The sequence below is a fragment of the Ascaphus truei genome, chromosome 15 (assembly GCF_040206685.1).
Source record: "Ascaphus truei isolate aAscTru1 chromosome 15, aAscTru1.hap1, whole genome shotgun sequence".
In the NCBI taxonomy this organism is placed as follows: Eukaryota; Metazoa; Chordata; class Amphibia; order Anura; family Ascaphidae; genus Ascaphus; species Ascaphus truei.
Genome location: NC_134497.1, coordinates 30,166,030 through 30,193,271, shown reverse-complemented (window position 1 = coordinate 30,193,271; position 27,242 = coordinate 30,166,030). Strand labels below are relative to the sequence as shown.

Below are 27,242 nucleotides of genomic sequence, written 5' to 3'. Positions count from 1 at the left end.
TATGACGTCACCCTGCCTTGCACTCAGACCGCGAGAGCCAAAGCCCGCCCTGCAGTCAGCCAATGGGAGAGGTTGACAGCCAATGAGTGTGCACAAACCCACAGACAAACATATTTTGAGTTTTATATAGATAGTAATAATATTTCCCATGCTTATAACTGTGGCAAAGGTCTAACCACACACATGTAATAGCAGTAATCATAAAGGGATTTCTTCCCTTTGGAGAAAGGTGGGAATAACCTTTTGCTGCAGCAATAAGCTTGGGAAGTATATTTTTTTTCTTACATTTTCTTTTGAATATGATTTGCACCCTTATTTAGGGCACGTTTTGTTAACTAGTTTCAGTTGCAGTGTAGCACAAATCAGAGAAAATGATGTGACATTACGACAGGAACGTCTGTTCCTGTTTTAGTTAATCAGCCCAGTTAGTCTAGTGTTAGCGGTGTATTTACCCCTTTGTAGATGTAAGTGGTCAGATAGTCATTGGATGCCAATGGCTAGCTGACCCCGTGAGCCACTAAACGGTTAATATATCACAAAGCACAACAAAACTTATTTGATGGAAGAAATAAAAGTTCCAATCTACTATTGTATGTGCTCACTTTGTAATAAGTCAGAGCTGCAGATCAGAACAATATATATGAAGAACATTTTACAGGCAGAAATGGGATTTCCATTACTGGAGTGAGGGGGGAATATGTATTTCATTTCTGAGACATAATTGTAAAATGATTCATTGGGGTGTTTCTTTGCCTTTCTCTGGGTGAATGTAACTATAACAATGTAACTTTTATATGATTCAGTATCTTGCACAATTAGAATTTTTTGAAGGTTGAACTCAATGTCTCTCTCATTCAAATGTATTTTGTTGCATTAATATATTTTCTCGCCATAGATGTATCTTCAGCACATGACTGATATGTGACAACAAGCAATGTAAGAAATGTCCCAAACATCATAAATTACAGAGGTGCTAATGGAACAATGCAATGTTGAAGTCCTTAAAACATAATTCTGTATGAGAATTGGAACAAGATTACAAGATACTCGGCAAAGCTTTCCTATACATCAACAGCATTTTAGTTAATTTACAGACATCACAATACCAGACAAGACAAAGAGGATTTAAAGAGCAGAGACATGAATACCATATTTCCCACTGTAGGTTATGTTATACCGCAAATAATCCGTACAGGGAATAAATCCTATAACTGCTCTGAATGTGGGAAAAGCTTCAGTAAGAAATCACATCTTGTTACACACCAAAGAATCCACACAGGGGTGAAGCCCTATAACTGCTCTGAATGTGAGAAAAGCTTCAGTCATAAATCAAATCTTGTTACACACCAAAGAATCCACACAGGGATGAGACCCTATAACTGCTCTAAATGTGGGAAAAACTTCAATCAGAAATCAAATCTTATTAAACACCAAAGAATCCACACAGTGCTGAAGCCCTATAACTGCTCCGCGTGTGAGAAAAGCTTCAGTCAGAAATTGCGTCTTGTTACACACGAAATAAGCCACACAGGGGTGAAGCCCTATAACTGCTCTGAATGTGAGAAAAGCTTCAGTTATAAATCAGCTCTTGTTACGCATCAAATAAGCCACACAGGGGTGAAGCCCTATAACTGCTCTGAGTGTGAGAAAAGCTTCAGTCAGAAATCACGTCTTGTTGCACACCAAATAAGCCACACAGGGGTGAAGCCCTATAACTGCTCTAAATGTGAAAAAAGTTTCAGTCATAAATCAACTCTTTTTAGACACCAAATAACTCACACAGGGATTAAGCCCTATAAATGCTCTGAATGTGAGAAAAGCTTCAGTCATAAATCAGCTCTTGTTACACACCAAACAATCCACACAGGGGTGAAGCCCTATAACTGCTCTGAATGTCGGAAAAGCTTCAGTCAGAAATCAGCTCTTGTTACACACCAAAGAATCCACATGGGGGTTAAGCCCTATACATGCTCTGAATGTGAGAAAAGCTTCAGTCAGAAGTCGAATCTTATTAAACACCAAAGAATCCACACTGGAGTGAGACCCTATAACTGCTCTGAATGTGGGAAAAACTTCAATCACAAATCAGCTCTTGTTAGACACCAAAGAATCCACACAGAGGTGAAGCAGTATAACTGCTCTGAATGTGATAAAAGTTTCAGTCACATATTGCGTCTTCTTACACACCAAATAAGCCACACAAGGGTGAAGCCCTATAAATGCTATGAATGTGAGAAAAGCTTCTGTCATAAATCAGCTCTTGTTACACATCAAATAATCCACACAGGGCTGAAGCCCTATAACTGCTCTGAATGTGGGAAAAGTTTTAGTCAGAAATCGCATCTTGTTACACACCAAGCAATCCACACAGGGCTGAAGCCCTATAACTGCTCTGAATGTGGGGAAAGCTTCCGTCAGAAATCGGCTCTTGTTACACATCAAAGAATCCACAGAGGTGAGACCCTATAACAGTCCTAAATGTTAGAAAATCTTAAGTCAAAATGAAATCTTTGAAACACAAGATAATTCACTCAGTGAAGTCTCCCTCTAAATATTAATGTGAAAAAAAAATACCATTAAAAAATACTTCCGGTGTGTAGGCCATGGCAATGGCCGTTTTCTAGTTGAGCTCCCAAAAACCCTTGCCAAAAAAAAAAAATTGGTCCCAAATTAAATACTAAAGAACTAATAGCGGGGGATGAGCAGGCAAACAAGAAGAACAAGAAATACGACCTCACCCAGCTCTCTGCCTAAAGATTACACCGGAGGCCATCTCAGACACACGCCCAGCCAGCAAGATGGCCGCGAGGTGAGTGAAAAAACACAGACTGAAACACACACAGCACAAATAAAAATGAAATCAATACAAAGCGGCTGCACAGGAGACCCCACCCAAATCCATTAAACCTGCGTACATGCCCACGCCAAAAGTGTCAATCCCGGGAAGCTTGGCGGTGTGAGGTGACTTGGGCGGGAAAACCCTGAGGGAGAAACAGCAAGGATAGTCCACACTGGCACATCCCGTGCAGTACCAGAAACTCACCAAAACAATCAAGGCCCATCAGTGCGAGGGAAAGGTGAGCCGGGAAGGACTGAGAGCCAAGCAGGGAAGGTGCGGGTGCCAAAGATAATGCTGTAGAGAGGCCCTGCAATATAAACAGCAGGGGGGCCTGTGGAGAGGGATCCAGCTGTCGGCGCCACACACAGAGAGGAAGGAGGGAGAGCTGTGCTGAGAGCTGTAAGAGGAGCCGTGACAGGAGGGGGCCTGTTAAAGGAATAGGCATACCATCCCAGAGGTCAGTAATCCTCCGCAGCACAGGCCTGCAACAGAGACACAGCAGCTTCAAGTCTGTCCCATATGACTCCTGTAGCATATATCTAATAAAATAAACTCACACAAGCTTATATAAAACTACCAAAAATCTGGAAGTGCGGTGCTGTCAGAATCCACACTGACAGCAATTGCACTCAAAACAAAAGTCAACACATCTCAAATTCTATCCCAAATTAAACGAAACAAATATAACAATATAGATGAATAAATAAAGGACAACAAAAGGTACCCCAACACAAACTAATGCAATAATTTATACATTTATGGACAAAACAGACACTATAAGGAAAACTAAAGCAAAACAATGGGAAACAGAGGAAAGCTACCCCAGCCACGCAGTCCCCGCAACTATCTGAGAATGAAGGCCACAGCAATACAGTACCTGATACCAAGAAATGACGCACACAGCGGACACACTGAAGAGTTCATGAAACTAATGTCCCCACTATTTGACGAGAAGATCTTAGACCTCAACAACATAATGCAAGAAACCAAAACATAAATTAGCTCACACGGGCAATGACTTGAGGAAAACAAAACTTAAGTATGTGAAACTGAACTCCAAAAACTGCAACTCAAATTTGAGGTGCAAGCTAAAACTATAATAACAATACAAGAAAATTAGAAGACCTGGAAAACAGAGGCCACAGGAACAATTTACAAATCATCGACATACCAGAATCTGTAAAAGGTAGAGCTCTGAATCACATACTAACAAAATGGTTGCCACAGACATTGAAAATGCCAGAACTGCTGGAGAACCTTAAAATCGAAAAGGCACACAGAATACGCCCAGAGGGAAGTCGGGATAGAGCAAGACCACGGCCGGTCATCATGAGATTCTTCAACTATGCACCAGAGCAACAATCCTCGCAGCATACAGGCAAATCTCGAACCTACACTATGAAGGGAAGACGCTCCTGATCTTCCATGACTTCTCAGCCCAAGTAGCAATGAAGAGAAGAGAATTCTCCCCACTCTGCAAAGAACTCCACCAAAAAGGTAAACAATTTGCAGTCCTATACCCGGCCAAACTGAGGGTGATGAAGGGTAACAAGCTACTGCTTGCTATTTGACTCACCCGAAAAGGCGTATACTCCTTTTTAAGGCAGTGATACCCAACCTTTTTTGTTTGGAGGAACATTTGAAGTGTTTAGAAAAATCTCGTTTATGCTCCAAATTTGCCTAATCATCTATTCTTTACAGATGTATATCAAAAGATGGTCGAACGGGATACGGCGACAGTTCTCTTAGGGGGTGACTTCAACATGGTGGAAGACTAAAAGCTAGACCGATCAGGAAATAAGATGGTACCAAATTACTCACATACATAATTAGACACTTTAATAATCTTCAGAGAATTAGCATCCACATCAGTGAAGAAAAGAGGGCTAGTCATCCTAATACATAAGAACTTCCCATTTGTCCCAGAGAGAGATTTTATTATCATAATAGGCAACATGCGAGACACTAAGGTCACACTGGCATGTGTTTATGCCCCGAACGAATCCAGAACTCAATTTTTCACATCCCTTTTCGAAGTATTAAATTCCATTATACAAGGGGAGGGGATTTTAACATAACTCTAAACCTAAGAATGGACAGATCCAATGCCACTGGAGGCAATATAACCTCTGGAAAGATTCTGTGCGATTCTAGAGTGTTGTCTGAGAGGTTGCATGTCGAGTCTCTGGTGGACATGATTACATCCCACAACACGGATTACACAGGATAGACTTTTTAATTATAAGATCATCATTGGCCTCACAAGTGTCAAATGCTGTTATACACAACATAATATGGTCAGACCATGTGGCCATGGAGGTGACCCTCAAGGGGTTATGTAAAGCTAGATCACCGCCTACCTGGCTACTTAATAATGCCCTCCTGTCTATCCCAGAAATTATAGGGGGGGGGGGGAATTTGGCTTATTTATTTTAAAACTAATATAAATCAAGAAATATCCCTGTCACTATTATGGGTAGCTCATAAAGCCATAATAAGAGGAATCCTAATTAAAACAGCAGCAAGAAGGAAGAGACTGAGAAATGAAAAGATTGATCAACTCTCCAAAAAACTTTGAGTTAAAAAAATAAACATAAGCACCAGCAATCTAATAAGATATGGAAACAAATAGTGTTAACAAGAGGAGAATTGAATTTATGCCTTTCCGAAGCCTCGGAGAGAGCTCTTAGATCGACCAATCAGAAGTTCTACGATAAGGGGAACAAAGCAGACACAATGTTAGCCTCTAAATTGAAAAAACAATTTAGGTCCCAGAATATTTATGCTATTGAGAAAAGATCAGGACACCTCACATACAATTCCTCTCAAATAGTAGCAGAATTCCAGGCATATTATAAAGATTTATATTCTTGTCTTCCAAGTAAGGGGGGAGCGCTCGGTGAACAGGTGATGTGTAGGAGGAAAAAAGAAAAACCAATAATAGTGTAGTCGGTAAGGAAAATTTTTCCTATCAAATAATTCTGTTAATCTCACTCACAATGTGCTTCTCATATAGTGTAGCATATCAGAGATTCTTCTCTCTGATGAGAGCCCTTTTGTGTGTCCTTCGGTGGGAATTGTTGTATTATAATACCCCTTCTATTATTTGTCACTTGTCCTCATTCAGTGATATTCAAAGGTAAAAAGAAGAGAGATGCCGCAATAGTGTAATATCGTTTGAGTAGTATATTGCACAAATTGCAGATAAAATAATTGCACTCGCATTTCAATGTTTATTTTTTTCATGTGAGAACTGCTGAGGGAACCCCGAATCTGCCGTATCATATAATAAAGATTTATACGACGGCAATAAGACCAATTCAGGCCTAGATCATAATAGAGAAATACATTGTATGCTAAGTGCAAAATCCCCAAACTAAATGAAGCTGCCTGTAGGTCTCTCAGCAAAGAGATCACACTGGAGGTTTGTGAGGTAATTAAAAAATGAAAGCCGGCAAAAGCCCCTGGGCCTGATTGGTTCATCAACCATTACTATAAAAAAAAATAGCAACTTCATCACTAAGCAACTAACACGATTATGTAATTAATTTCTTAAAGGCCGCCCAATCCCCTCAGAGATGCTTCAGGCCAACTTGATACTTATCCACAAGGAAGATAAAGACTCCCAACTATGCAACAATTATAGACCAATTTCTTTATTTAAGACAGACCATAACATTTTTACTAAAATTCTAGGTAATAGACTGATCCAGCATCTCCCTAAATTAATCCACCCAGACCACGTAGGTTTTATACCTCAACGTCAGGTGTCTGATAATAAGAGGCAAATTCTAAATTTGATCCATAACGCTAACCAAAAGTAGATCCCTACCATGGTTCTCGCACTTGATGCAGAAAAGGTGTTTGATAGGGTGGACTGGAACTTTTTGGGTGACGTCCTGTCACATTTTGGCGTCAAGGGAGAATTTCTTAACTCGATCAAAAGCCTTTACAGCTCCCCAGTGGCTAAGTTCCAAAATGCAAGGTTTTCATCAGATCCAATTCCCCCCCAAAAAAGTGGCATGAGACAGGGCTGCCCACTTTCACCTCTCCTATTCGCTTTATATATAGAACCCCATGTCATTATGAACAGAGAATATTTCAATATAAATGGAATTAATCTCAACTCCCAATCCCATAAAATAGCCCTATTCGCAGATGAGATGATAATATTGTCCCTCACAAAACAATGAGGTCACTCCCAAACCTCTTCCATATTATCACACAATTCGGGAATCTCTGGCTTCAAAATTAATAGCTTTAAGTCAGAGAGGCCCTGGGGATAAGATTGCCAAAGGAAACTGTCAAGCTGATTGACATCAATGTTGATTTAAAATGGCAAAAAATCCTCATTGAAATACCTGGGAATCAGCTTTGACAAAAACAATACATACATTATGGGAGACTAACTACCCCAGCCTCATTAAAAAGCTCAAGAACAGTCTTGCTCGATGCTCTAAATTCTCAATATCTTGGATAGGAAGAATTAATTCAGTTAAAATTAATTTGTTACCAAAAGTATTATCTCTCTTTCGCACTCTAACTATTACAATAAAAAAAAGGTTATCGGAAACCTCCAAAAACACATGACGACATTTATTTGGAATGGTAACAAACCGAGGGTTTAATATAAGATTATGATATGTACATCTGGCTCTGGAGGCCTATCGGTACCCTGCCTGTATTCATTTTACAAGGCAGCACAAGTGAGTCAGCTGACACTGTGCCATCTGGAAAGAGGGGAACGGGTATGGGTAGATATTGAGGCAGCAGATACTGGCCCATTATCACTAGAGTCTATTATGGCTTCCAGCCCCCTCCAGACCAAAAGGTTTGGCATCAAACCCATTGATCTCCCACTCTTTGAACATATGGGATAGAAATAAATGTAAACACAAATTTACCTTAAAACGATCAAACATGACCCCACTATTTGGAAATCTGGATTTCAAACCTTGATACTCGGGAAAAAGCTTCCACTAGTGGGAAACTGTGGGTATTATCAGAGTGAGGTATTTCCTGCTGGACACCAGGACTAAAACATTCAATACAATTAGAGAGAGTTATGGTGCACCTGAAGGGGGAGCTATTCAGATATTGTCAGTTGAGACACTTGTTTAGCTCAAAAAGCCTGGGAGTTTCTTCATTCAATGGTATACTTTTTGAGTCTATTTGTAGGGCAAATCCATTGCATACAGGCTTGATATCACTTCTTTATCAGCTCATAATCCAAAGTGGTGTAGAGTCAAAAACCCAGTTTATAAAACAATGGGAGGCAGACATAGGCGAGGTCCTAGAGACGGAGGAAAGGGAAACGATATGGAATGAGCTGGCAGAAGCCTCAATCAATGTTATTACCAAGGAAAATGGATACAAGGTTTTATACAGGTGGTACCCCTCCCCCTCACGGTTAAACAAAATATATAAAACACCATCACCACAATGCTTTAGAGGCTGCAGGTGTGAGGGTACAATGTACCACATATGGTGGAGTTGCCAAGAGGTGGAATCTCTTTGGGAGAAGATCTATGACCTCATATATGACCTGTTGGGCCTTAGAATCATTCCAACCCCATGACAGGCCCTCCTTAAACCCCAGGAAGATTTACCAAAAACAGCCCAGAAGCTAATTAAACACATCCTAACAGCAACTAGATGCTGTATTGCAGCCTCTTGGTGACTAAAATGCCCGTCTATACTAGAGGTAGAAAAAAAAGACTATGGTGGACCCTTCTGATGGAAAAACTGACAGCCATTCTTAATGATTAAGTGGCTAAGTTTGAAGCGGTCTTTGGCCCTTGGGTGGCGAGAAACGATCCCTGTGGCTCTAATCATCAAGTGCTTACATTGTACGTAGGTAAAACCACAAGGAAAACCATAGTTTAAGTAAAAATAGCTCCTCAAACCATGTACCCAAGAAAAACATCAAACTGTCGCTGACTTTTGTTCAGAACAAGTGTGATCGTGACGATGCAAAGTAACAACCTTTCAATTAAGTTTGTTTACATGAAATTGCTCCGGAAATGTATCTAACCCACTTTGTTTTGATTTTTTTGTCTTTCTGTATCTTCACTATTATATGTATTATTGCCTTGAAATATCCCCATACCTGCCCCTCCCCGACTTCCTTTCTGTATCCCCTCCCCCAAAAATCTTATTAATAAAAAGAAATAACGTTACAAAAAAAAACCTTCAGAGAAAGCTCGTCCCTAAGTGACTATTATCATAGGGGATGACTTCAACATGGCGGAAGACTGGCAGCTCGACAGATCAGGAAATAATATGGTACCACATTACTCATATACATAATTAGATACTTTAAAAATCTTCAGAGAAAGTTTATCCCTAAGTGACCCATGGACAATACTAAACCCATTGAAACGGGAATACACCTTTTTCTCTCAAGCCCACAACTTTTACAGAATAGACCCTATTTTGATATCAACAAGAGAATTGCAGAGAATACACTATAAAGATAGAAAACATAATTATCTCTGACCACACACCAATTTGGATCAGTCTAAAGCTGCATAATCCCAAAAATATATCTCCCAATTGGTGCATGCCCACACACCTTGCTGGTTAAAATGAATTTAGAGATTACTTAAGCAATCTGTGGTTCAATTTCAAAACGGATAATAAACATAATACAGAATCACAATTATACTGGGACACCTCTAAGGCTGAGGACTCGCTGTGGTCGGGGGTGCGCGTGGGCCACCAGCCCCTTACCTCCAGTCTGCTGGTCCCTGCTGCCTCCTTCCGACGTGGCTCACTACATGCTGTGACGCGTCAGCCGGCCAGAGCTACAAGACTGGTGTTTTGCAGCGGTGACGCGTCACGTGGTGTGGCAGTGAGCCAATGAGGAGGGGAGCTGTCTGGAGCTACGGGAGGGAGGTAGGTCTGAGTGTGTATGTTTGTGTCTATGTTTACCCACGCCTTCAATTTGAAGCACTGTCCTCTGCACTGTCCTCTGTACAGCATTCCCTCCCCCCTCAGGTTCCCGTTTCGCAGGCTGCCCGTGCTGTGTGCTGGGGAGGAGGGGAGCTGCTTGCCGGCTTGTACGAATCTACTACTTACACTGGTTAACTCTCTCCCTCTCTCATTGCTACATTAATGCAAAACGGAAATGTAATTTTTGAGAAAGGCATCCTATGGCGAAAATGGGGGTAATCAGCGCATTAATAAAGGCAGTGTGCTCGGCTGGTTACCCCTAATTCGTATTGGTGATGAAGGGGTTAATTTTTCATGCACTGTGCATGTCTTATTTTTCCCTCTGTCCCTTGTTGTCCCCATTTTGCAGGATTGCATGTGCTTGCAGTAGAGTACATCCCAAGCACACAAACATTACAAATATAACTTTGTCATACAGTAAGTGAAACATATATTTTTTATAAAGTGCCTTTCTGTTGCAGTTTTAAATGTACAGGCAGGATGCTATTTTTCTGCCTGCCTTTGTAATGCATGTAATGAACAAATGTTTTACATACATGAGCTGGGGAGTAATTTCTTCTCCACCTGCAGAGACCCCCGTTGTGGCAGTGCCTATGTGTCTCATGAAGTGTTGCAGATGAAAGCCCCCAGAGTCTTAAAGTGTGACTTAACTGGGATGTTTGAGTAGCAGATCCTGTTACTCATCCTGGATTTTTTACACCTTGTGACCAAACTCCAGATGTTGCGTCCCCAGAAATGAGAGGCCCCTTTTTACTCAGCAGTGCTACAAAGCTCCTTACTGAGCATGCTCAGAGCTTCCCGGGCGGTTTTAGGATTTTCCCACGTTACAGGGCAGGCTCTGATAGGAGGAAGATAATTCCTTGCCAATGGGACGAGGCTAATGAAAAACTCCAAGGGCCCCTGTCCTTAAAGAGGCCTGTAACCCTCATTCCTGTGTGGTTGTTACCTGATTTCTTCAAGCGGATAAGATCTAAGTACAGTGGCAGCGATTCCAGAACGCAAGGGGTTAAAAACATCAGGATTTCAATAGCCGTGGGGATTCCAGAACGAACCCCAAAGAACCAGAACGAACATTTCATTTTACACGGACTTATGGGCCTGGCATCTGGCGCCCCTTTGCAATAGGACTGCAATTTAAAGGGACATTATTTCTGTACTTTTCGTTCACTGGACAATTTATCCTGTTCCCTATACCAGTAAGTGTAATTATTAAGTGTATTCTAAGGTTGTCGTTTGTTTGTCTATTAAGGAAATAAATGTCAGTTTATTTTGCTTAACTTGTATGCTCAATCTACTTCCCCAAAATATAAAATTGTTGATAAGTTCTGTCCATCGTGACACATCCCCAGGAGAATATTTGCAAAAGTTGATGAAATTGTGAGAGTCCAATATTCGCAAACTTACTTTACACGAAAGTTTCCTACATTTCTAATTTATCTATCTATCTTATCTATCTTTCTTATATATCTATATAATTGAAAACGTTGTATGTTTGCTGTTCTTATAGGCAATCTGATTGGTCCGTCGGTCTGTCACTCAGCCTCTGGCCAATCAGATTGGTCCGTGGCCCGCCCCCGCACGCCTCTCATTGGCTTTCTTGCCGCCGACACAGCTGGGGAGGGGACGGGGACACACGCACAACCACTCGGCAACTCTCCTCTTCTCATCCTCACCCCGCAGTCTGGGCCGCTGGATCCACCCCCAATCACCCAAAGCTCACCTCCACCCCGCCGGCTCACCCCCCCTCACCCGCAACTCACCTCCCCACTACCTTCCCTCGCGGCACTCTTAACCCTGCTTGGCCGCGGGAGGGGGGAGGAAGCCCGGCATGGCTGACTACTCACCTCCCCGCTGACTTCCCCCATCAACACGACCCCCCCTCCGCTGCTCCGCCATCACCTCCTGCCACGCTCAGCGGGACATGCCGGGGGGAGCAAGGCAGTGGCGGCCGCGCGGCACATGCCCTTCCCTCCAGTCCCCGTGCCCACATCGCTCCCTTGGTTGCCCGCATGGGGGGGACCGCCTGTTCGGATCGGCGGCCATTCCACTCTCCCCCCCCCCTTCTATCCAGTGTGTGTGTGTCACTGTGTGTGTGTCACTGACACTGTGTTTGTCACTGACTGTGTGTGTGTCTGTGTCACTGACACTGTGTGCGTCTGTGTCACTGACACTGTGTGTCACTGACTGTGTGTGTGACACTGAGACTGTGTGTTTGTCTGTGACTGTGTGTGTGTGTGTGTGTGTGCCACTGTGTGTGCTATTGTGTGGGTGTGTGCCAGTGTGTGTGTCACTGTGTGGGTGGGTGTCACTGACACTGTGTGTGTGTGTGTGTGTGTGTGTGTGTGTCACTGACACTGTGTGTCTGTGTAACTGACACTGTGTGTCTGTGTCACTGACACTGTGTGTGACTGTGTGTGTGTGTGTGAGACACTGTGTGTGTGTGACACTGTGTGTGTATGTGTGTTTGGGACACTGTAGGGGGGACAGGAGCTGCACATGGGGGGGGGGGAGCCAAGAAAGAGAGGGGGAGCGGAGAGAGGAGGGAGCGCAACATTTTACTCCCGGTCAATGCCGGGTCTCTCAGCTAGTACTAAATGAAATATAAATATGGGCATGTTATTGTCACGGGAGCTTGTGCAGGGTTATAATATACACCAAAATCACTGGGTTGTATTGAATGCGACTAATATATATTAAATGTTTAGATATGTGGGAGCTCAAATGCTTGGTTCCACCATTAATCCATATTGATGTAGACAAATAAGGGGGTATATGCGTTGATAGTGTAGTGCTAGATCTTTGCGTAGATTACCTGAATAATGCCTGAAGGTTTTAATTTGCCTTGTGACCTGTTCCTTCCTGCTGTGCACCCACACACACTACTCTTGGAGATCGTAAGATATAATAAAGAAAGTTTATTTCTTGAAAAAGGTGAACAAACAGAGTATACAAATAACACACCGAATATGAACACTTACGTAGGAAGGAGTCAATGAAGTAATCAAGACAGGATTAGCAATTCATCAGGTAATCAGGAATCATTCAGATGTTGTAACAAAGACACTGGGCATACTGTAGGGCTTACACTCGTTTATATGGGATTTAAGCCCTATCCCTTAACATTGGGTGTCAGGTATTGGTTATCAATTACCTGCACCCAATGACCCTTTGCCTGCTAACGTGGGAAGCATTTTGGTACATGCCCCCAGGTAACTGGCACATGCGCATAATTCTCTACTTTGGGTCTCATTTCCTTAACCCCGCACTAAAGAAGTGGCGCCTCCAAGTCTGCCAGAAGGGGATCTGGCCAGGAAAACTTTTGTCTAAAAGTGTGATTTATAACACTTGCAAAACCACTCAAGTCATGCTCTGTTCTGCCCTATTATATACAATCAGGGTGGGGGAGCCTTTGATCAGGGGGCCTGTTGTAGACATATAGTCGCCCCCTGAACATTAACATACTGCAGAGCCAGTATCTTTCCCGGGCTTTTATGCCAGACACCAAATACAGTACATTTCTACAATTACATACATATTAAAATAATCCGTTCGGTTGGGCCGAGCGGGCTATAAATTGCCAAACCCTAATGCCGGAGTGGACTCTTTAGGGTGGCCAACTTTCAGCTCGCTAGGACCCACCGAACCGGAGTTACAGAAATACATTTTAAATGCACATTTCACAGAAGTGGCATTTCTCTGCCATTGAAGTCAATGGCAGAAACCCAAACTAAACCATTAATCTGACTCCGTCCTGTTGCTCAGAGAGGGTCGGTATCTGTCATGCAGTCATGCCGGAACTATGACTACATGGTGGCCAAATTCCAGCCCTCTGGGTCGTACAGAACTGGAGTTATGGACTTCAGGCTTTTTACACTTTGATTTAGCCGTTTCTGCCTCGCGGCTTTTACCTCCGCCATTGGAGTCAATGGCGCGACCCTTGTGGCTGGCGCGACCCTTTACTGGGATCGACTGTCGAACCCGGTTGGGGTCGAGTGACGGGTCCCCCTTAAGCTAGGGGCAAAAATAATTAACCCGCTAGCTGCCCTAGAACAGGAGCTACAATTTTAATATGAATGAACTTGGCTGTGACCAAGTTCCCACGCCAATTGAGTGATCAAAGCTTCTTTATTGAAATTGTATCCGTTCTTGCGGTTTTGTGGTCTGGCTGGCTGCCAGCTCGTTCCTGGAGGTCGGACTCGAGGGATCCCTATTGAAATGCATTACTCCATTCACTTTCAATGGAGAATCTCCGCTCCTCCTCTCGGGTGCCACCTGCAGGTCTTCTGTGATATCGGGCCCAAACCACCGAAATCTCCATAAGGTTGCATGGAGTCTCAATGGCGACCTATGGCACAGTCTGCAAATGGGGACTGAAAAGGCGGGAAAGGGAACAAAGGGCCATAAACACAAAAATGCAATCAACCCTTTCCCTCCCGACCTGATCCCAGTGTATGTGTTGGTGCAAACACTGAAATGGGGAAAATACACATTTACTTGGGGACACACATTTGGTGCTGAAGCAGGGGTATAAACAAAGTACTGAACATCATTCCAGTTAACCCCTCACCTCCCAGGTGAGGGTAGAGGGTGGCCAACTGGGGTGTAACCCCTTTAATACCCGGCCAAGCCCCCTCCCTCGCAGAGGGTTATCTTCTCAGAACCCTCTGCTGTCCCAGTCCTAATTTGTCACAGCTCTGCTAGCACACCTCATTTGTTCCCTTCAACCCCAGTGGTATCCCTAATGCACAAAGCTCTGCCAATGCATCTCCAACCAGATGGACGCAATCCGCCTTCACCTCTCCTGACTGCATTGAAGCAGAGTCCAACCCCAGGCACAGGGAGAAGCTAATACAGCCATGAGACATCCTTGCCCCCCTGTCATTGCCGCACCCACCCGACCCGTTTTGGCCGTGCCCAAAAAAATTAGCTGCAGATCGCAGTGCAGTGACTTGCATGCGTTGCAGACAAGCAAGGCGGCCATGCGGGGGCGTGCAGCGGGGCCTTAGCCTAAGGCTGCTCTTATAGTGCAACGTATGACGTCACCCGTCTCCGTAGCCATTGCGAAAGTTGTAATCTGTTTTGGAGACGTCTCTGGCTACAAGGTGAGTGACGTCAGGCAAGGGGGAAGGCAGAGGGGTGGAGATCAGAGCAAGGGGGAAGGTTGAAACAGAGAGGAGTTTTAATTTCTTTTTGTATGCTGAATTTACTTTACTTTAAATTTCGGGGGAATTTACTATTTTAAAGTTGTTAATACAATGTGTTTCACTTAATCACAACACACACTTCCCTGCATACACACACATTCCCCCTCTCCCTGCATCAGAAGCTATCTGATTGGTTTATAGCCTGTCACATGATGCAACCGTCGCTGTAAAAATTAAATTCTACTGACTACAGAGATTTATGTTGCTCCGTCGCGCCTACTATAAGCGCATGTGACGGATTCAATGCATTTTTTTTTACGCAACGTTGCCGGCACTATAAGCACAGCCTTAAGCAATACGCAGGGGGCACATAATAGCGTATAATGCTAAGAAAAATGAAATCCTAAAAAATAAATTAAACAGCCTTAACACTCTTAACTAAAACATACAAGGCAAACAACACAGCAGAAAATAAGTAACTTTAATTGAACACAAAAGAGATATATGATACCCTGCTCACAGAGCGCAAACACAAATGCTACTTCAGAAAAATAAATATTTTAGATGGGACAATAAGCCTGGAAGACTCCTGGCAAATTGAACAAAAGATGCTAAAATAGCCAACCAGATTGCATCTATTTGTACTGCGGAAGGAAACAGAACAATGCAAACAAAAACAATCTGTGAGATATTTCTAAAATATTACAAAGACTTATACACAAGAGGCCCGGATGAGGTAGATATAGGAGAAAAATGTATAGAAGAGGCCAACCCCCCCCCAGCTAACAAAGAAGCCTTAAACAAACACATAACAAACCTCGAAGTACAAAACACCATCAAAACACTCAAAAAATGGTAAATCACCAGGTCTGGGTGGACTGGGTGCAGAATATTATAAAATTATTAATCCAAAAATAATACCACTAACTAACCTTTTCAACCATATTATGGAGACACAGGAGATGCCACAAGATTTCCACAGAGCAAAAATAATTGTCCTTCCAAAGTTAAGGAGAGACCCTGAACAACCATCGTCATACAGGCCCATCTTTTTAATAAATCAAGATTTTTAAATCCTGACAAAAATATATGCAAATAGACTTAAAAACATTCTTCCAGATCTAATAGCACCAGAGCAGACAGGCTTTGGCACAGGACGACAATCAGTTACAACTATACAATCAGATATTGCAACAATAATAACTGCAAAGCAAAACAAAGGGAAATATATAACAGTACATTTAGATGCCGAATAGGTATTTGATAAGGTAACATGTCCACACATAATCAGACTACTAAAAGCACAACATTTTGGTGATCACTTCATAGCTTTAATAAAAACCATTTATGACAAACTTACAGCCTTTATAACGGTCAGCGCCCTGAACTTGAAATCTTTCACATTACAACAAGGTACCAGACAAGGATACCCATTGTCCCCAATATTATTTTGTTTGGCACTAGGACCCTTACTGAGACATCTTAAACAAATGGACAATTTTAAAGGTGTACATATAGGAAACCAAGAACTTAAAATAGCGGCCTTTGTTGCAGATGACATGCTGCTCTTCATTTCAAATCCAACAGAGGCTATACCAGCCATAATAGAAACAAATACAGATATTTAGTAGAATATCATGACTAACAATACACTATGAAAAATCAGAGGCACTAGCACTCACAGATAATAAACAAATAGGGTGGAAGGGTCCCTTCTCCTTTAAATGGAGCCAAAGGTATATACATTTCTCAGGTATAATTCTACCCAACAATATATCAAAATTGTATGCAATAAATGTAAAACCATTAGTGGAAACAATTATACAGTCATTACAAAGATAGCATAATCTAAATATTACATTTTTAGGCAGATACCATTTAGTAAAGATCCCCATCTTCCCCAAAATTCTTTTTCTTGCAAATGTTGCCAATATTATTGAAAGACAAAGATGTTAAAAAAATAAACGGGGGCGCACGCGTGACGTCAGAACGCATGCAAGTGTGCTAAGTAAGCTCCGTGCATCCCGCTCATTATACTTTACTATAGCCCCCGATCGGCACCTCGTATTCACCCTCAACTCACGGCAGCAGGCGGAGAGCTTCTAGAGATGTCCCTGAAGAAGGACAGGAGGGTGGGGACCCCAGATCTGTCCCGATTCGGCCGCAGCCAGCCAACGATGGCTGAAAAAAGACTCTTCTTGTCAATAGACCTCAACTACAAAATAGTGAACTGTTAATGGACAGAGCTCACAGAGCATTGGGTAGAAATAGAGGTTCAATCGAATTCGAAAATGCCCCCATTCAGATGTTCTAGGACCTGTCTAGGCTGATTATAGAAAGGCAAAGAGGACTACGACCGGTGACAGCGATACTCTAGGAAAAGGGGATTTGCTAATAGTGGGCCTTCCCGTTCCGTCTAATAGCTAGCCATGGAGGGAAGAAGGATTTGCTCTGCTATCCTGAGGAATCAACATCTTTCCTGTCAGCGCTAGTACTGGACCCCAAGAACAGATCGGGTCACAGCGAGTATGTATGTCTTTATTTATATAGTGCCATTAATGTACATAGCGCTTCACAGCAGTAATACATGTGACAATCATATAAAAAAATAAATGCTATAAATAACACAAAGGGGAGAAGTGCTTCAGACATAAAAGTAACATTTAGGAAAATGAGTCCCTGCTCCAAAAAGCTTACAATCTATTTGGTTGGTAGGAAGAACGTTCAGAGACAGTAGGAGGGCATTCTGGTAAGTGCGTCTGCAAGGGGCCAAGGTTTATGTAATGAGGTGTTAATTATCAGCCATGGAGCTACTCATATGCTTCCTTAAGCAGTTGTGTTTTGAGGTGGGTCTTAAATGTGGATATAGAGGGTGCTGGTCGGAAATTGAGGGGAAGGGCATTCCGTGAGAAGGGTTTAAGGCGGGAGAGGGCTTTTGATACAAAGGGGTAGAGCGAAGACATCCCTTGAGCAGAACGTAAGAGAATTGCAAGGTGACGACACAGAGCATGAGCGACCGGGCGAGGGGGCGATGAACCGAGGAGGAAAGGCCCAGGACCGGCTATGCACTTGAGATAAGTCCCCTTATTGTTTACCAAATTTTGGAAGATTCAGTATGAATCTGCAGTGGTCTCTGATCGACGAGTCTGCGTTCCATGGTGGTCAAAAGAAATCTATGTTGGAACTGTAGTCTTGTTCTTTTCTCTGTTTCCCTCTGTGTCCCTATGTTCCATTGTAAGTACGGCTCTGCCTGTGAGTCGGGGTCAGCTGCCCATTGCCTGGGTGATAACTCATCTCTACGGAAGGGAGAAGCCCCCTCATGATTAGTTTGCAGGTTAATACCTGCACGGAGCAGGGGAAAGAACTGACTGAGGGGCCAGGCGGTGGGTGAGTGGGCCTTGACCCAAAGAGTTTGAAGGGATTGATTATTTGGGGGGTTGTACCTGTGGCGAGAGGGGTTAACCAGGCCAATAATAAAGGCATTATACCCGGCTGGTTAACCCTAAACCCTGTTGGGAGTGAAGGGGTTAACATGTATTATCCCCATAATCCCCTGTTTTCCCCTACACCACCGCTATTAACCCCAAATCGAATTGGGACTGAAGGGGTTAACTGTATGTTCACCACACTGACATGTTTTCCCCTACACCACCGCTATTAAGCCTAATCCCTGTTGGGACTGAAGGGGTTAAAATGTATTGTCCCCCTAATATCATGTTTTCCCCTACACTATTATTTGCGTCCCTGTTTGGCAGCTCTAAAGCTAGCTGCCGGTAACTGGATGTATGTGAAATGTGCTAATTGTATTTGCGGCACTAGGAGTGAGCTAGCAATCTAATTTTGAGTGCAGCTAAGTACGTTTGCCGTGGCGTTGGCTCAGGGGCTTCCAACAATTTTGGCCAAAAATGTCAAACTAAAAGACCATTTTACTTATTAGATATTTATACATATATATTTAGGCACTGTACCGTGTATGAGTCTCACTGGATGTGCTAAAACTGAGCTTTGTCTGTGTTTTATGTTTTGTCTCTGGTTTTAAAAACGATTGAACCAAGTTTCAGCGGTTCCGGAGTGTGAAGGCTTAATAATATCGTAACCAAGGATCATCCCCCTCTTCGTTAGAGCCAAGTGCTCCCGAACGAAGCCTGAAAGGACTGAATGAACTTTTCCCTGTTGGCTGAGATATAGGGCAGGCAAGTTGCGCCCTAGTCAGGAACTGCTACACGAATCCTTTTGCTCACCCACTTGCATGCGTGCAGGTGTGCCTAGAGACTTTATTTCGTTCCAAGGACATTTGTTTTTGTTTCCCCATCTTGAGTGTATATTGTGAAGATTTGTGTGTCTGTCTGAAAATAAATAAATTACAATTTATTTTACCCAACTTGAGTTCAGGGCAGAATCCCAGTATTAATTTGTGTATAAGTCTTGGTCTCCCGTGACAGTACCACACTAGGATTCTGGTAACAGACATAAAGGACATTAAGTTGCATTAAAGGACAAGAACAGCCCACTGCTCGAGAATCAACGTTAACAATTATTGAATGTTCAAAAGAAAACTACAAAGTGTGACGTATGTATTTTTCCCTTGGTTTTTCACCCCTTTTATTTCTAATTGTATGATATTATTAAAACTTTTATATGCACATATTTGCCAATGTTGTAACTAAAAGTGCTCTCAGAAGGTTGAGAGTGATTAGGGGCGGGGTGTATGGGGTGAAAAGGAGGCCTGCATGCCCGACACCAGGATGCCCCCTGTATGGCCATATGCCCACTAGGCCATGGTCTTCTTTCAGGCCTACAGATCACACTAATAAATGTCCATGCACCTAACGAGGGGCAAATTGATTTTTTAAGGGAAACATTGGAGTCTATGGGAGATAGCCGAGAACATTAATTGAACCTGGGAGGCGACTTTAACATGGTCCTGGACCCAGATATGGATAAAACCACACATCCAGGGCAATCACATGCTGCAACGACATATAGTGTAGCAAAGAAATTCAGAATACTAATGAAATAATTTGGTTTGCTTGATGCCTGGCATCACTCATACAGGGCAGAGATATTATTATTTTTACTTGCCCCCACACGATTTGTACTCCAGAAATCGATAATGTATTTGTAACCCCTAATATCCTGGAAGTATTGATTAACTCAGATATAGGGCCTATTACGTGGTCGGATCATGCTCCGGTTGTAATTATGTTTGACCCCTCCATTTGCCAAGATTCAATCATTCCATTGGAGGATAAATTATTCGTTACTAAATCACCCAGAGATTAGCTCACAAATTGGAGACTCGCTTAAAAACTATTTCCAGATTAATAATTGGTCTGTAGAATTGACAGCAATATTATAGGAGGCACATAAGGCCACGATTAGAGGACAGCTTAACTCCATTGCATCATACAGAAAGAGAATGAAAATTGAAAAACAAAAATATTTTACGGAAAAATTGTACCGTTGGAGAGTACACATAAAAAAAATCTGTCGAGGAAAATGTATAAAATGTTGGGTCAGGCAAGGGGGGAATTCAGGAGGTTGCAGCTGAAGGATGTAGAGAAGGCCCTTAAGTGGATTTAGCAGGTGTTCTACGACAAAGGGGATATGGCAGACCGTATTTTGGCAAACAAATTTAAAGGGATAAGTCGAGGGCATAGGTCTCCGCCATTAAGATAAAAGGGGGAGAAGTGACATACAATCCCTCAAAGTTTGCAGAGGAATTTGCTAAATTTTATACGGAACTCTACAACCTAGATAATTCAACCCCAAATGCTAAAATCCCTGGTTTGGCCCAGATTGAGGATTATTTGAAGGACTGTAACCTCCTATAATTGACAGAGGAATACCATAACATTTGAAATTCAAAAATAACTCGGATAGAGCTTGGGAGGGTGGTCAGCTCACGGAAGCCATCAAAGGCGCCTGGCCCAGATGGTATTACAAATTTGTATTATAATTATTTTTTTTAGGAATTCTGGGGCCTTGTCTGTTGGATTTATTTCATGGTTTCCTTAGTGGAAAACAAATCCCCCACAGATGACGAAGGCCAATTTCACTGCTAAATACGGATTTTAAAATTTATAGTAAAATTCTGGCTAACAGGTTGAATCTAATACTTCCTAGATTATTCCATTATGATCAGGTGGGATTTGTGAGTGAACGCCAGGAGTCGGATAACACAAGAAAAATTATTAATGTTATTGACCAGATACACAAGTCTAAACTGAAAGCTGTTTTGTGGAGTCTGGATGCGGAGAAAGTTTTTGTTAGGATACGGTGGGATTTCCTGGATAAAACGCTAGAGGCATTTGGATTCTCTCTGGTTTTTCTACAGGGGGTTCGTGCCCTCTATCAGTCGCCAACAGTCACCCTGAAAATTCCAGGTGGGGACAGGCATCTGATAATAATTAAGAATGGGACCAGGCAGGGGTGCCCCCTTTCTCCCCATCTTTTTTGCCTTAGGAATCGAGCCCCTCACGCCTACTATCAGTGCCCCCCCCCCAATATTCAAGGGATTAGAATAAAGGATGAGTGCTACAAAATATCACTATTATCAGATGCTATTATTCTTACTATATCTAATCTACTGACATCTTTCCCGGATTTACAATCCACCCTCCGGGGATTTGGTGCGTTATCTGGGTATAAAGTTAATTTGGGAAAGTTGGAGGCCCTAAATTTAACGCTATCTGAAAAAGGAGGTTGAGGTCCTTACATTGCACTTTGACTATAAATGGAAAAAGACCCATTTGAAGTACCTGGGGATATATTTTACTAGGGATTATCACTCGTTATACAAGTATAATTACCCTGATCTTTTCTCAAAGATAAAAAAAAGGATCTACAAGTCTGGAATTCTCATTATATGTCCTGGATATTATTATTATGATTATATTATAGGGCGTATACCTGCGGTTAAGATGAATATCCTCCCTAGACTTCTGTATTATTTTCAGATGTTGCCGAAATCTGTCCCACACACAAATATAAAAGAGATTCAAAAGCGAATTATGCCATTTATTTGGAAACATAAACAACCGAGAATAGCCAGGTCAATTATGTTGGAGGCTAAGGAAGGGGGTGGTATGGCAATCCCAAATCTTCTAAAATATTATATCGCAGCTCATTTGAAACAAATGGTTTATTCCCTCTCACCGTGCCTCGCTCCCCCTCTCACCGTGCCTCGCTCCCCCTCTCACCGTGCCTCGCTCCCCCTCTCACCGTGCCTCGCTCCCCCTCTCACCGTGCCTCGCTCCCCCTCTCACCGTGCCTCGCTCCCCCTCTCACCGTGCCTCGCTCTCCCTCTCACCGTGCCTCGCTCCCCCTCTCACCGTGCCTCGCTCCCCCTCTCACCGTGCCTCGCTCCCCCTCTCACCGTGCCTCGCTCCCCCTCTCACCGTGCCTCGCTCCCCCTCTCACCGTGCCTCGCTCCCCCTCTCACCGTGCCTCGCTCCCCCTCTCACCGTGCCTCGCTCCCCCTCTCACCGTGCCTCGCTCCCCCCTCACCGTGCCTCTCTCCCCCCTCACCGTGCCTCTCTCCCCCCTCACCGTGCCTCTCTCCCCCCATCACCGTGACTCTCTCCCCCCTCACCGTGACTCTCTCCCCCCTCACTGTGCCTCTCTCCCCCTCTCACTGTGCCTCTCTCCCCCACATCCTCACTGTGCCTCTTTCGCACATCCTCACTGTGCCTCTCTTTCGCACATCCTCACTGTGCCTCGCTCCCCCTCACTGTGCCTCTCCCCCTCACTGTGCCTTGCTCTCCTCCCCTCACTATGCCTCTCTGTCCCCCCTCTGTGCCTCTCTCCCCCTCACTGTTTCTCTCTATCCACCCCTCACTGTGCCTCTCTCTGCCCCCTCACTGTGCCTCTCTCTGCCCCCTCACTGTGCCTCCCCACCCTCTCCTCCTTACTGTGCCTCTCCACCCTCTCCTCCTCACTGTGCCTCTCCACCCTCTCCTCCTCACTGTGCCTCTCCTCCTCACTGTGCCTCTCCCACTCACTATGCCTCTCCCCCCTCTCCTCCTCACTGTGACTCTCCCCCTCACTGTGCCTCTCCCCGCCTCTCTGCCCCCTCACTGTGCCTCTCCCCCCTCTCCTCCTCACTGTGCCTCTCCCCCTCACTGTGCCTCTCCCCCTCACTGTGCCTCTCCCCCTCTCCTCCTCACTGTGCCTCTCTCCTCACTGTGCCTCTCCCCCTCACTGTGCCTCTCCCCCTCTCCTCCTCACTGTGCCTCTCCCCCTCACTGTGCCTCTCTCCTCACTGTGCCTCTCTCCTCACTGTGCCTCTCCCCCTCACTGTACCTCTCCCCCTGCCCCCTCACTGTGCCTCTCCCCCCTCTCCTCCTCACTGTGCCTCTCCCCTCTCCTCCTCACTGTGCCTCTCCCCCTCACTGTGCCTCTCCCCCTCACTGTGCCTCTCCCCCTCACTGTGCCTCTCCCCCTCACTGTGCCTCTCTCCTCACTGTGCCTCTCTCCTCACTGTGCCTCTCCCCCTCACTGTACCTCTCCCTGCCCCTCCCCCTGCCCCCTCACTGTGCCTCTCCCTGCCCCCTCACTGTGCCTCTCCCCCCTCTCCCTGCCCCCTCACTGTGCCTCTCCCCCCTCTCCCTGCCCCCTCACTGTGCCTCTCCCCCCTCTCCCTGCCCCCTCACTGTGCCTCTCCCCCCTCTCCCTGCCTCTCTGCCCCCTCACTGTGCCTATAACCCTCTCCCTGCCTCTCTGCCCCCTCACTGTGCCTCTATGCCCCCTCACTGTGCCTATCCCCCTCTCCCTGCCCCCTCACTGCCTCTCCCCCCTCTCCCCGCCCCTCACTTTGCCTCTCTGCCACCCTCACTTTGCCTCTCTGCCCCCCCTCACTTTGCCTCTCTGCCCCCTCACTGTGCCTCTCTGCCCCCCTCACTTTGCCTCTCTGCCCCCCCTCACTGTGCCTCTCTCCCCCATTCAATGTGCCTCTCTGCCCTCTCACTGTGCCTCTCTTTTGCACCCCCTCACTGTGCCTCTCTTTCGCTCCCTTATCACTGTGCCTCTCCCCCTCACTGTGCCTCTCTCACTGTCTCTCTCCCCCTCTCTCTGTGACTCGCTCCCCCCCCTCACTGTGCCTCACTGTGCCTCTCTCTCGCTCTCTCTCACTGTCTCTCTCCCCCCCTCACTGTGCCTCTCTGTCCCCCTCACTGTGCCTCTCTGTCCCCCTCACTGTGCCTCTCTGTTCCCCCCCCCCACGTCCCAGCAAGAAGGAGGCTTTTCATTCCTGCATATGCTCACAGATCACCTGTTGACATCACATGCTGCTGTCACAGCCAATAGGAGGCTGCACAAGCTCACAAGCACCTCTGAAGCTTGAGGCGCCATATTGGTTAAGGGTTGTAAAAATACAGCGTGCTGAGAGCCTAAATTTAAGGCGTAATAGGGGCCCCTATAATAGCTAATTAGGAAATGATCAATCAAACGTATCAATGTCGTATTATCTTAAATAGGGGGGCCTATTACACCTATGTGGTCTCTCCGCAAACTGTAGTACTTAGTATGGGCATATCCCTAATCCAAGATGGCGGCTCTGGCTTCAGTTGTGCTTGTGCGCATGTACAGCCTCCTATTGGCTGGCAGTTGCATGTGATGTCAACAGGGGATCTGCGCATGCGTGATCAAAACCTAGGCTTGTGATCCCGGGAGCAGATCAGGTGATTACTCTTATCTCAGTCCCCTTTTATCATTGTACCTCCCCCTCCCTATAACTATGCAACAAGGGGAAGAGAGAGGCACAGTGAGGTGAAGTGAGGTGGAGGTGAGGTGGGGGTGGAGGTGAGGTGGGGGTGGGGGTGGGGAGATGATGAAGGGGGAGGGGCACGGGAAAGGGGCACAGGGTGGGGAGGAGGGAAACACTGAGGGGGGGAGAGGCAGGAGGGAGGAGAGGCAGGAGGGGGTAGATAGACATATTTAGGGGGGAGAAGAGGGACTCTGGTGTGGGGAAAGGCGCAGGGGGGGGAGAGGGGCTCTGGTGTGGGGAGAGGGGGCAGAGAGGGTGGGAGAGGGGCTCTGGTGTGGGGAGAGGGGCGCAGGAAGGGGTGAGAAGGTGAATGTGTAGAAAACAAATGCGCTACTAAATGAAACTCAAAATTCGTAATGGGTGTAATAACTGACACTAGCTAATATCAATTGCTAGTACCCCCAAGAGATCACAGTATTGAATAAAGTGATATAAATACACCAAAAGTGAAATAACATACAAAACTGTATAGGGTCTCAGAGAATGCCTGCAGCTGTAACAAGGGGTGGAACAGCATCCCTTACTGTCTGGAGCACACACAGCGCGACGCGTCCATCACCAACCCCTGGCGGCAAATGGTAGTGTTCACTGTTGAAACTACCATTGGCTGCGAAGCACGGCGTCGCCGCTGTAGCTGGAGTCTTTCAAAAGTGTCATTCCCGGCTGCAGCAGCGCGACGTCAGTTTCAGCAGCCAAGCAATGTCCAGACGTTTTCATTGACTGGCTGCTCAAATTGCTGAGGGGGGGGGGGGCATGCGACGGAGGGGACGGGATTTATTCTTTTATTTATTATTTAGTCTCATTATTACATTATTTACATTGTTACATTATTTACATTATTACATTATTTACATTATTACATTATTTACATTATTACATTATTTATTTATCCGCCGTCCGCTTACTCCCCACCTGCCCGCCCGTGGATCATTCCATCTGCTGGGGATGTTCACACATCGGCCAGCAGACGGAGGCGCACACGTGGGGCGCGAGGACGAAATGTTCCTAATATTTCAATATACTAAGATAAATCACTTAATTTTTCAGTATTCTCTTGTGTTAATGGAAGAAGGGAGCAACGTTGATTGAGAAGATCCTAGGGAGTGATTCATGGTATGTTTATCAATTTAAACTTTTACATCCTCATAACCTTTATATAACACAGAACAAATGCAAAGAAAGCTGCAAAATGGCCAGTGTGGGGATCAGACCCACGACCTTGGCATTATTATCACCACAACTGAGCTATCCAGCAAGCAATTGTATGTAGCACACGAGAGACAGTGCAGGTACTGCTGAAAAAGTATTTTACTCAGCACTTAGTGTATATTTACTGACAAAAAGGAACAGATAACGTTTCAGGGCAGCAGCCCTTTCGTCAGATCCCCCCTCAGTGTGCACAAGCATAAGACATTTATATAACAATGACACTCGCTCTCACCCACTTAGTGCCAAAACGCCATTAAGCAGCGTTCCAGGTGTGTGGAGGTCTCTAAATAGCCGGGAGGACCCTGTATGTCTGCTCGATTCCCGGTGCTTCCGGATTGTGACATCACGTGTCGCATCAGGGCAAGACCCGCCCCTCATAACGAGCGTTGTTTCCATGGGACCATGGATACGTCATGTGTTACCATAGCAACCAAGGACGCCAGCGCACATTTATATATACTATGTAACGAACATTTAAATGCACATAATGAGAAACATAAGAACTGGAACCATATTACTAGTGAAGAAGCTGGTTAAGGGAGAAGAACTGAATAAACAAAGTAATCTGCACAGTGGCATGTTCACACGTGATATATATATATATATATATACTGTATATATATACACACACACTGTTCGACAAATCCGGTCGCCCGCATGCCCCAGGCGATTGGATTTGACCCCGTTCCGAGCTCCTCATGGCCGCCCAAGCAATTTTCCCGCTCGCGCGCTTCTACGGGCATATTTTCCTCCTCCAATTGCAATGGCCGTGCGGCGTAAGACGCTGCGTTGCCATGCCAACATGACGCTCGTGACGTCATGACGTCACGCAGCGTCAAGGAGCTGATTGGAGCCTGCGCCCGTCCACACCTCCCTTCACATCCTCCCGGACCTCTCTTCACATCCTCCGCACCTCCCTTCACGGCCGACCCCCCCCCCCCCACGCCCGGCTGACCGACTGCCCCGCAGTGCTGCCTGACCCCCTTGCAATGCTGCCCGACCCCCCCGCAGTGCTGCCCGACCCCCCCCCCCCCCGCAGTGCTGCCCGACCCCCCCCCCCCGCAGTGCTGCCCGACCCCCCCCCCCGCAGTGCTGCCCGACCCCCCCCTGCTCGGCTGCCCGACCCCCAGCCGGCCACACATGGAGGACGTGAACTGCTGCACAAGTGGGCCCCCTCCCTTTCAATGAATGAGTGTGTGTGTCTGTGTGAGTAAGTGTGTGTCTGTGTGAGTGAGTCTGTGTGAGTCTGTGTGTGAGTGTGAGTCTGTGTGTGAGTGTGTGTCTGTGAGTGTGTGTCTGTGAGTGTCTGTGTGAGTGTCTGTGTGTGTCT

The 27,242-nt window shown here is 45.2% G+C and overlaps 2 protein-coding genes across 5 annotated transcripts in view; one reads left to right on the top strand and one right to left on the bottom strand.

Moving 5' to 3' along the window:
• LOC142466754 (uncharacterized) overlaps nt 1–9,081 on the top strand; it is a 42,744-nt gene extending 33,663 nt beyond the window's left edge. For 3 of the 4 annotated variants that reach the window (XR_012788208.1, XR_012788209.1, XR_012788210.1), the window contains 2 exons: nt 896–4,336; nt 4,541–9,081. Coding sequence is in view for 1 of the 4 variants with exons in the window: in XM_075572126.1 (XP_075428241.1) it covers nt 1,141–2,469 (1,329 nt within the window). In the remaining 3 variants the exon portion in view is untranslated. Of the gene's footprint in view, nt 1–895 lie in introns of all 4 variants that reach the window. The other variant, XM_075572126.1, reaches the window with a different exon arrangement.
• LOC142466753 (uncharacterized) overlaps nt 1–27,242 on the bottom strand; it is a 308,465-nt gene that overhangs the window by 72,716 nt on the left and 208,507 nt on the right. The window lies entirely within an intron of this gene.